Below are 12235 nucleotides of genomic sequence, written 5' to 3'. Positions count from 1 at the left end.
ATCCTTAAATAATGACCTTCTTTATCTCTTTTTGCAGTTTTTGACTTGTAGTCTGTTTTCACTTCCATTTGCATGGAATATCTTTTTCCATCCATTTACTTTCATTCTGTGTGTGTCTCCATATGTGAAGTGAGTTTCTTGTAGGTAGCATATAGTTGAGTCCTGTTTTTTTATCCATTCAGCTAATCTATATCTTTTCATTGGGGAATTTAACCATTTACATTTATGGTTATTATTGATAGATATTATTGTCATTTTGTTAATTTCTGATAATTTTGTATATACATTGTTCCTTTCTTATTGTTTATCTTTGGTGGTTTTCTATCATGGTAAGTTTTGATTACTTTATCTCATCGATGTATCTTCTCTATCAGTGAGCTTTATACTTTTGTAGTTTTATGGTAGTAGATATTGTTTTGCTTCCAAATGTGGGACACTCTTGAGCATTTCTTTAAAGTCTATGTAGTGATGATGAATTTTCTCAGTTTTTGTTTGTCTGGAAGGGATTTTATTTTTCCTTCATTTCTGAGGGATAGCTTTGCTGGGTATAATGTTTTTAGTTGAGTTTTTTTTTTCTTTCAGCAACTTGAATATATCATTCTGTTCTTTTCTTGCCAATAAGGTTTCTGCTAAGATATATGCTGTTATTCTGATGGAGATTCCTTTGTATGTGACTTGACATTTTTCTCTATTTTTAGAAATCTCTATTTGTTGACTTTTGACAGTATGACTGTAATGTGCCTCAGAAAGGACCTTTCGAGATTGAATCTATTTGGGGACTTTTGAGCTTTCTGGATCTAAATGCCTATATTCTTCCAAGACTTAGAAAGTTTTTAGCTATTATTTTATTAAATTGGGTTTCTATGCCTTTTCCCATCTCTTTTCCTCCTGGGCTTTCCTTGTTCCTTTTTATTTTCTGATTGGATCATTTAAAAAAGCCTTTCTTCAAGTTCAGAAGTTTTTTCTGCTTCATCTAATCTATTATTGGTACTTTCCATTGCATATTTTATTCACTGAATTTTTTCAGCTTCAACATTTCTGTTTGGTTCTTTTTTATGACACATGTCTTGTTGACTTTATCTTTCATATCATAAATAGTTTTTCTGATTTTATTGAATTGTCTATCTGTATTTTTTTGTATCTTGCTGAATTTACTTAAGATTATTATTGTTAATTCCTTTTTAGGCATTTCATAGATTTTCTTTTCTTGGTTTTCTGTTACTGCATAATTATTGCATTCCTTTGTGTTACATTTCTTGCTTTTTCATGTTTCTCGTGTCCCTACTTTGTTACCTATGCATCTGGTGGAATAAGTACCTCCTTCAATTTTATGGAGTAGCTTTTGTAGGGAAAGATTTTTTTCTTACAGATGTGATACATGGTGTCTGGCTTTGGTTTTGGTTCTAGGTAGGCACAGTAGTGTAGTCACAGTATGATTTTTTTTTGGCTGTCATCAACATCTGTGAGTGCCTCAGTGGCCTAGACTATGTGGGTCTGTGGAGGCGGTGAGATGGCTTTGGTTTTGCTGGGGGCAGGATCATCAGTGACAGTAGTCACCTAGCAGGCCTGTTCCCAGTTTCTGAGTGGTGTGTGTATGCCATTCAGCTCCACTGATGAAAGGGGCACAGTCACTGGTAGTGTCAGACTCCTGGCAGCCTGTTTTGGGGCCCTGTGGTGAGGTTGCACATGTGATGCTTAGCAGTTTCACTGCTCAAGGGGGCAGGGCAACATTATCTGCACGTTGACCTTGTTTACTATACCCGTTGCCACAGCACCCATCACATGCTACAGGCTGCTTAAGGAGGTGATAAAATAATGCTAATTTGACCTGCAAAAAAGTTCAGATGTCACTAGAATGTAGGTACCGTGGAAGCCAGGATTTTGGTACATTTGTCACTATTGTATCTAAATACCTAGAATAGTGTCTTGTTGATTCTTTATTGAATGAATCAATACTTTAAAGTTTACATTGAACCTAACTGCTTTTTCGTTTACCTAGTTTTAGCCTGTTCATTTGGGACTGTATTCCTCAGAAACATTGTTTCAAATTCTCTAAATTTTGAGAACCCAAAATCTAGTTTCACCTTTTTGTCTCTCCTTCAGCTTTTCTCTCCTTTCACTTTACTGAGGTCAGAGCCATTTGTTGAACCTTACTGTCTTTTCACTTACAAAATTTATAAGGCTTCAGCTACTCTCCTTGCCACTTTACTTGGCAGAGAAAATGTCCTTCTCTCCAATGCTAATACTTTGTCTTTATTAGAAGTATTAGAAATTATATTGTTCTCTTCATATCATCACCTCCTTCCTTTCCTTCTGGAACCTGTCATCCATCTCTTTATACCATAGTCACTCCCTTTCCAACAAATATAGAGCTGATTCACAAAACAGTAAGTTCTGTCTTGGAACTTAATGTCTTTTGTCTTTCCTTCCTTGTAGTTAAACATCTCTGAAAAGGTTTCCCATCTGCTTATGACTATTCATATTTCCTTGTTAGCTACTCACTGTTTAGCACCTCAAGTTTTGGACTGAACACATGAATTCTTGAACTATTATGACTGTTTCTCCTGCATTCTTAAGGCTTTTCCATTTCTTCATTTATTACTCTAACAAACATTTGAGCATCTCTTATTATCAGGCATGTTTCAAGGTGGTAGAGATACTGCAGTGAATAAAATAGACAAAAACCTTTGGCCTTATGGATGTTACATCCTTAAGGAAGAAACACATATTAAGTGTTGTAGGTGTGTGTTGTGTGTGTATTTACTATAATAGTAAGTACAAGAAGAAAAATAAAACAGAAGGAGGATAGGCAGTTTTACAGTGGAGGAGTCTGCTATTTTAGATCATGCTGAGAGAATTTTCACTGGTGAGATGGTTTTCAAGTAAAGGTCTGAAGGAGGTGAGAGAGAGTGAGTTCATCTGGGGGATGAACATTCTAAGTAGAGAGACGAGTAAAGGCAAATTCCCAAGGTGGGTGTGTGCCTGATGTTTTTGAATACCAATGAGGAAGATAGTCCTCATCTTTCTTGAGCTAACAGTGGCATTTGACATTCTTGACTCCCGTCTGCCTTTTGAAGGGTTCTATGTTTCTTTGGAGATCTCTGGTATTCTATAGACTAACCTGGTCTGGTTTTGACCTCCCCCATCTCTTTCACTGGTTTCTTCTTTTCATTGTTTTTGCCTTTTTATCTTTTTTTTGCATAGGGATCTTTTTGTTTTTTTCTTTTCTTTTCCTGAGCACATTGTATATTGCCAGACTGCATTCTTAAAATGTGCCTCTGTTTATCAGACATCTCAACTTGTGTATCACAAGGGACCAAAAATTTCACATTTGACAACTAAATAGTTTGTTGCCCTACCTGCCTCTTACCCAGAGCCCTAATTCTCGCCTCCCTTTCTATTTTCCATGTCCATTTGTTTGACTTACCTGCTCAAATTGTTGTCTAATTTAGAGAACTCAGTTATCTGTGACCATGTTATTCTTCACCCACCACTTCTAACTGGTCATCTTATCAAACTCTTTATCCTCTGTGCTCCAATCTTTTTCAGCCATATCCCTGCCATAGTAAACATATTCCAAACTTCTGTGTCTTTGTGCATACCATGGCTTGTGTCTAGAATATTCTTAACACTCTTCAGAATTAAGCTCAAATGTTATCTTCTATGCAAAGAAGATGGTTTCTCTACATCCCCACTCATTAATTATGTCTTCCATTGTGTACATATCTCTTGTAAGCCCCCTGCAGTGATATTAATATAATGAGTATTTTCCTAGCTTGTAAGCTCCTTGAAGACCTCAGCTAAATCTTATTAATCAGTATACATAATATTTTCCTGTATTTTGTTGTGTTGGGCCCCAACATAGCAAAGAGAGTAGATAGAGAAATGCATTTGGACTAAAAGTACTGCATTACAACATATTGAACATGAGGGAAAAACATTGAAAATTCCAAAGATACATATGCCTTCATCAGTAACATTCATATAGTATATACATAATACCAAAATCTTGGAGAGCAACTAGAATGAACTTTTTGTTAATGTTTGCCTGAGTCCTGAGTGCTTTCATTCTCCTCGTTCATAGCTACAATGGTAGACAGTCCTGTTGGCAGACAGATGTAGGGCCTGCATAATGAGGGCCTGTAGGCAGGCTGAATTTGTCCAGGCTGAGGGTGAAGAACAACTGCTTTAGATCAATCTTAAAATTTTAATTATTTGTTATTTAATTTGTTGCAGGTGTTTACTTTTGAATAGCAGTGTATTTTTCCTGCTAATTTTGTTTCTAAATTCAGAAACCTTTTTGTTGTTGGTGTTTTAATTACTAATACACATTTCTCATAAGATTATGAGGGAAAAATTAAGCAACTAAAACATTTAAGGGAACTAAAAACTTCTCTTTAGTAAACTTATAGGGATTCTGGAATAGCAAAGAAGCAGACAGTTGAGGGGAAGGAGAAACAAGTGATTTTAAAAAATTATATTCACTATTTTAAAAAGTTTAAATATAAAGTCTTTCATTAGTTTCACAAAATGTATCTTCCTCATTTGGAAAGCAACCTCTTACGCTTTGAAAGGAATGAGCAAGTTAAAATAATAGGGAGATGAATACATTTTTGACAAAAATTACTTTTTTGAGATTTTGATGATGTTAAACGTGGTAATCTTGTTCATTTTTCTTCTTTTAAATCACTGCCCGGATTATATAAGACTCTTTTGCAAATTTCTGAAGCATTTTAAGGATATTTATGATATTTTAATGAACAGCCTGTAGTTTGCTTTCTTCAAGTGGCTACATAGGATGAGCAGCCGCTTCAGTCACTATTCTTTTCACGTTCCAGTGTTCTCTTTGAGCTGGGGAGAAATATTGTGGCTAAAAATTACAATAAACCCAATTGTTAACAAAACATGTATACCTTTCATATAAATGAACATTTTCAAAATGTTGACTAGCATATCTTCTGCCAGACTGAGAGATCATTTGTCCTGTTTATATGAGGAGAGGGCACTTACAGTGTCAGCTCTCAGAATGAGCAGAAGGTTGGACGGGTGAGGTGGAGACAAGTGGAATCAAATTGTAGTTGAAACTGGTGAAAGGTGAGACGTGTAGTGTCTCTAGAAGGCTGGTGACATTCTAAATGTAGAGGCTCACAAGATGTATTAAATCTTAACACATCAAAAAATGCCATGTGCACTCAGAAATCCCCTTTGACACCTATGAGAACAAACTTAAAAATATTGTTTGCTTGCAATCAGTTTGCTGAGTTAATAGGTTTTAACATTTTCTCAACCTTTCATATGCTATATTGTTTTTAGTGGTTAGTGAAATCCTCCTTTATATTAATTTGAACTTAGATCAAAACATGGAATGAGGTGAAAAAATGACATTATAATTATGTTCTTGCCTTCTTGAAGATCGTGTTCTTATAAAACATTGTCACGTGAACCTAAAGTGCCCTAAGGTGGTTTTGACTTGGTGTCCTGATTGTTTTCTGACTAGCCTTTTATAAGGGCTAGTGATCATAACAGGTGACAGAGACTGTAGGATGGGCATTCTTTTTACAGTTATATGAGTGAGCATGTTTGGAAGGCAGAGTGAGTTGGCTCATGGGCCTAAAGCTTTTTAGAATCTGGAAATGGCATGAAGTGGAATGCCAACATGCTCTTTGATGTAGCAGCTCAGTTTTTCCTCACACAGTATACATTAATGTGAGTTTGCTTTACCAGTAACTTAATTACGAGCAGGCAAAATGGACTTCTGCAAGTGTTTGTCTTTAAGAATGCCTGATGCTATCCATGGTTTGCATTAACATTATGTATCAGGACTTCCTGTTTTACCAGGAAGGGGTCACAAGTGGGCTCTTTCTCTGAAGTACCATGTTACTGTCTTTTCCTCATCTTCTTGAATAATGTTACATATTGTGCCAGCTTTATAGGTTAACACAATGCTGAAATGATGAGGTCTGTTGAGGTGTTATTATCTCAAGTACCAATAATTTGAATACTCTCCCTTAGCTCTGTCATAATAAAGGCTAAATTTAAATACACATGTTTACTGTGGTTTCTTTACTTCTCTTTCCGTATTTACCTCTCATGTCATTTTTGTACCCTAACCTCCAGTCATATTAAACTCCCTTAGGAGCTGATACCCCACAACACACACACAGATGCATAAGCATCACATAGTCACTTTTTCTGTCCCCTTCAAAGAGTGCACTTCCTCTGGGAAGTATCCCCCAGGTTACCTTCTGTGTTCTCACTTCCACCCAGTCTGGACTAGTTACTCCTGTTCTGGGTTCCCATGTGTGCAGTAGTTCTCCCCTCATGACATTTACCATATAGCTTTTTAAAGGTCGTGCTTACCGTGCCCTTCAGTAGATTGTGAACTGCCCAAAGGAACAGAAGGCATTAGTCTTATTCACAAATGTATCCCTGATGTCTACACAGAGTCTGTTTTGTAATAGCTTGTCAGTCTGTTTTATTATTTAAATAATGATGCTTATTATTGTCTATTTTGTTTTCAAAGATTTGCCAAAATGAGGACAAAAGGAACCATGCTGAGAAGTCAGTCACTCTTCCAGTGCAGGAAGATCCCAAAAAGGCATATGATGTTTCCAGTTCCACTGCAGATACCAAAATAGGAGAAAGTGACAGACAGCCAAAAGAAAGCTTTTTTCAGTTTCTTGGTAACTTATTCAATATTTCAGGAAAATCATCTCTAGGTGAAGCTAAGCAGTCTTCTTTCAGAGATGACCATGATAAAGCTGAGAAAGATTTACAGAATCCCAATGACCATCATGAAGAAGGGATCAAAAGGGAGAGAGAGATTTTCAGTGGCTCCCTACGAACCCAGACACATCCAACAGAAGAACAAGACTCCAACTCATCTGAACTGTCAGATGCTTTTTCTTTGGATACAACACAAGACAGTGAACAAGAAGCCACTAATTTGCTAAAGTAAGTTTAAAATTTAATTGAACCAAAAAATTGAGCTTTTTCGATCTAGCTTTTCAGCTTTAGTTTTAATCCTAGTAATTGGTGGGATTGGAAAAGATATTCTGTAGTGTCCCTACTACTGGGTAAAAGACTTTATGATTCTCTGTACCATACAAGTAATTAAGCATGGTACAGAGAACCATACAGGTAATCCTGGGCCTGCTAAATTTGTCTTAGTAAAAGATTTATTTTTTCCCTGCATGGTAATGTTTTCTGTTGCATGAATTCCTCCTGTGTCAGGACGGGCAACGTATTCAATATGTGCATTTTGAGGGAAAATGGTCCTCAGGTTTGTATTCTTATTCTGTCAATATCTTTATTCTGTAAAATTTAATTAAAGCAGTTAAGAAAAGCAATTAAATGGGCTCTATTCATGAAACTAGCTTTATGAACCTTTACAGAGCTCCAAGAAACTAAAATATTGCTTGAATTTAAGGAGCATTTTACCACCAATTTCTTCATTGTTTGATTAGCAAACACACACCAACTTGTTTTTCCTTTTACTCTCAAATGAGGTAGAAGGAATATTTTGAAATTAAGGAAAGTTTATCACATTGTTGAGTCCATTCGATACTTTGTGTGACATAAAAGTATTCATTTGTAACTAGTAAGGTTTTGTTTTATTGATTTTACTTTTACCTCTGCTCGAGAATTTATTATTGAAGAAGCCATCAATAATATTATAGTCAGATATAAGCATTACCTTATAGTTATGCAGTTCTTTTTAGTTTCCAGGAAGTTCTTTCTAGTTTCCAGGTGTCTTTATGTAGGTGCTTTCAGTTTATTCCTCATAGTAAACTTATGATATAGGCATAGACCTATCTTACAGCTCTGTGAAAATAGATTAGAATTTGTCCATGAAGAATAATGTTGTGGGGCTTGTTCCACCTGATGTTAAAATGTATTGATACAGCTGTGGTATTTGAAACAGTGTCATACTGATGTAATATTTGCTAGACATTTAAATCGAACAGAGTAGACAGCCTAGAAATAGACTCTCTTATATGTAACTTGAACCCTAGAATATGATGGCATTATGGGTTCCTCATCTTTGTATTAAAGTAAATGAAGATAGAGTAACAAATATTAAAAACAATAAAAATGTTAAAAGCAGCATTTGTACATTTTTATTTTGGTAAGAAATGACTTTCTAAGCATAATAGCAATGGAAGGTATCAATAAGAAGATCAGTAGATTAAAACTTATTCCCAATTTTCAAGCTCTTTTATGTCAAGTAACATAAGCAATAATAAATTTAAATGGAAAATGAGAAAATTATACATACACAAAAAAATGACAGAGAATGCTTTAACTGATAAGCAATTTAGACACCAACTCACCAATAGAAAAGGCAAACAATATAAACAAATCTTTCAAATAAAAGAAGTCTAATCTGTTAATAAGTGAAAAAAGTTTATTTTCACTAACAATCAAGGAAATGCAAACTAAAATGAGAATTTTTCCCCTATTAAATTAATAACAATAATAATAAATGATAATGTCCTGAGTGAGTCAGAGTTGATAAGGCTGGCACTCATATACCCTGCTAGGAGTGGAGTACAAATTGGTAGCATTTTTTAGAAATTCAATTGGCAATATATATCAGGAATCTTAAGTTTGTAAGTTATTTCTGATAATGTACAAAGGTGTTCATTCTAACATTATAGGAACGTATATTTAGAAACCAGTATCCAACAGCAGAAAAGTGGCTCAATTGTGCTGCATCCATAATATGTGAATAAGATTGTCTAAAGCAGTACTATTCAAAGTGTGGTCCTTGGAGCAGCAGCAGCAGAATCACCTGGGACCTCATTAGAAATGCACATTATCGGATCAGATCCACTGAAGCAGAATCTCTGCAGGAGTGGGGCCCAGCAATATTCTAACTACCTCTTTAGATGATTGTTTTGCTTGCTCACATTTGACATCTAGCATTTTAAAGTAACTTAAATGGTGATAATTTTGAGGTTGTTATAGGAATTGGGTAGAATGGAAGTTTGTACTTTTTCTCCTTTGATTAGTTAGGTCAGATTTTTTTTCTTTGGTACTAGTCGATTAAAAAGAGAGAAGATACTTTTCCTCTTATTTTTACCAAATAATAACTTGTTAGTAGACTAATTCTTTGTTAATAGAATAATTGCTTAAGACAATTCTCCAAAATCTCCTCAACAAAGAATGGTGGTTCTTGATTTAGGAGGAAAGGGAAAACCACCTGACTGCCAGTTTGACTGAGATGCCAGCTTCCTTCAGGACTAGCTTTGAAAATCCCACAGTTTACCAGGCTTAGAATTACAGTTTCAGCAACTTCCTCCTGACAGCTGTCAATATGCTTAAGAATTATAATTTAGGCCAGGTGTGTTGACTCATGCCTTTAATCTCAGCACTTGGGAGGTCGAGGCAGGCGGATCACCTGAGGTTGAGAGTTCGAGACCAGCCTGACCAACATGGAGAAACCCTGTCTCTACTAAAAATACAAAATTTGCCTGGTGTAGTGGTGCATGTCTGTGATCTCAGCTACTTGGGAGGCTGAGGCAGGAAAATCACTTGAACCCAGGAGGCTGAGGTTCTCATGCCATTCTCCTGCCTGAGCCTCCTGAGCAGCTGGGACCACAGGCACCCACCACCACACCTGGCTAATTTTTTGTATTTTCAGTAAAGACAGGGTTTCACCATGCTAGCCAGGGTGACCTCGATCTCCTGACCTCGTGATCCGCCCGCCTCAGCCTCCCAAAGTGTTGGGATTACAGGCGTGAGCCAGTGTGCCCGGTCAATATATGTAGAGAATCCTTTACTATTAATGATAATTTTGAGGATCTGTATTTTATTTTAAAGTTATTTTGGCTCTGTGATATGAATTACTAAAAGCAATGATATATTTAAGTTTTTTATTCACGATCATGAGTATATCTCAAATATAAAACGTTATTTAAAGAGCTTATAGGGAGAGGATGATTAATGGATATAAAATTACAGCTAGATCTACATAGGAGGAATAAGTTCTAATGTTCTGTAGTACTGTAGGATGACTATAGTTAACAATAATCGATCATATATTATCAAACAGCTAGCAGAAAGGACTAACTGTTCACAACACAAATGATAAATGCTTGTGATGGATATGCTAATTTCTCTGAATTGATCATTACACAGTGTATACCTGTATCAAAATATCACTCTGTACGCCATAAGTATGTACAGTTATTACATATCAATTAATAAAAGCTTATGCTTTTGAAATTACTAGGAGATTTCAGTGTCACATACAAACATTTCAATTTTTTGATATTAGGAGGAATGAATTAACTTAAATTTTTTCATTGCCTTTCTCATGGACGAATGCTCCTACTTTAAAAAAATAAATCAAGGCTTATTAAAAAGGGTTGATAGCTTAAACAAGGAAATAAAACATCCTATACTGTATAACAGATGCCCATTACTATACTATCAAACATAATTTTCCTTATTACCATTAATACAGCTTTCAGAATTTAGATAAGTTATTACAAGTTAAGTATCCCTTATCTAAAATGCTTGGGACCAGAAGTGTTTTAGATTTTCAATATTTTTTCAGATTTTAGATTTTGGGGGGGAGGTATTTGCATAGACATAATGAGAAATCTTGGGGATGGGACCTAAGCCTGAAAACAAAATTCATTTATGTTTCATTTACATCTCATACACATGATTTAGGGGCATGAGGCAAAGTTTGCTCCTGAAAGTTTGCACCCAGAAAGCAAAGGTGCTTGTTGATTTGTTTGAGTTATAGATTGTAGATATGAGACCTTTGTCAGATGCATATTTTGCAAATATTTTCTCCCATTCTGTAGGTTGTCTGTTTACTCTGTTGTTAGTTTCTTTTGCTGTGCAGAAACTAATTAGGTACCACTTGTCAATTTTTTTGTTGTTACAATTGCTTTTGGAGTCTGTCATGAAGTCTTTGCCAAGGCTAGTGTCCAAATTGGTTATTTTCTAGGTTTTATTCTAGGGTTTTTATAGTTTTAGGTTTTATATTTAAGTTTTTAGTCCATCTCGAGTTGATTTTTGTATATGGTGAAAGGTAGGGGTCCAGTTTCAATCTTCGGCATATGGCTAGCCAGTTATCCAAAGGACATAAACAGACACTTCTCAAAAGAAGACACACACCTGGCCAACAAGCTGAAGAAAAAATGCTCAATATCACTAATCATTAGAGAAATGCAAATCAAAACCACAGTAAGATACCATCTCTTGGCAGTTGGAATGGCTATTACCAAAACATCAAAAAACAGCAGGCTGGTGAGGTTGTGGAGAAAAGGGAACCCTTGTACCCTGCTGGTGGTAGTGTAAATTAGTTCAGCTATTGTGGAAAGAAGTGTGGTCATTCCTCAAAGAACTTAAAACAGAATTACCATTTGCCCCAGCAATCCCATTATTGGGTATATAACCAAAGGAATATAAATCATTCTACCATAAAGACACATGCGTATGTCTGTTCATTGCAGCACTATTCACAATAGCTAAGACATGGAATCAACCTAGATGCCCATCAGTGGGGGACTGGATAAAGAAAATGTGGCGCAAAAACAGCAGGGAATACTACACAGCAAAAAACACCAGGGAATACTACACAGCAATTAAAAAGAATGAAACCATGTCCTCTGTAGCAACATGGATGGAGTGAGAGACCATTGTCATAATCGAATTAACCCTTTTATGCTTAGCGTTCCATTATTGGAACGCTAAGCATGTGGGAGTTCTTTAAATCCTGCTGCTCAAGCTCATTGCCAAGGTCTGATTTTTCAAACTCAAAAAATTGCAAACTCCCACATAAAATGCAAGAACAGAAAACACAAATACTGCATGTTCTTACTTCTAAGTGGGAGCTAGACATTGAATACGTGTGGACACCAGGGCAGTGGACACCAGAGCCTATTTGAAGGTGGGAGGAGGAGGAGGATTGAAAAACTACCCACTGGGTATTATGCTGATTAGCTGGGTGACAAAATTATCTGCACACGAAACCCCTGTCACATGCAATGTATCCATTTGACAAACACGCATGTGTATTCCTTGAACCTAAAATAAACGTTGGAAAGAAGAAAAAATGATAAATTTTCCACTTGTGATATCATGTTGGTGCTCAAAAAGTTTTGGATTTTGGAGCATTTTGGATTTCAGATTTTCAGATTAGGAATGTTCAGCCTGTATTTACTATGTAAAGTGAATTAAAAAAAAATCCTCACCAAAAGGCAATGTTCATTGT

General features: G+C 35.9%; 1 protein-coding gene across 1 annotated transcript in view; it reads left to right on the top strand.

Moving 5' to 3' along the window:
* CRYBG3 (crystallin beta-gamma domain containing 3) overlaps nucleotides 1–12235 on the top strand; it is a 125229-nt gene that overhangs the window by 37101 nt on the left and 75893 nt on the right. Inside the window, exon 3 of the mRNA XM_033211535.1 lies at nucleotides 6524–6954. Coding sequence (XP_033067426.1) covers nucleotides 6524–6954 — 431 coding nt within the window. The remainder of the gene's footprint in view (nucleotides 1–6523; nucleotides 6955–12235) is intronic.

The sequence above is a fragment of the Trachypithecus francoisi genome, unplaced genomic scaffold (genome assembly GCF_009764315.1).
Source record: "Trachypithecus francoisi isolate TF-2019V2 unplaced genomic scaffold, Tfra_2.0 Lachesis_group0, whole genome shotgun sequence".
In the NCBI taxonomy this organism is placed as follows: domain Eukaryota; kingdom Metazoa; phylum Chordata; class Mammalia; order Primates; family Cercopithecidae; genus Trachypithecus; species Trachypithecus francoisi.
Note: the sequence above shows the minus strand (reverse complement) of the source record. Positions and strands in the feature narration are given on the sequence as shown.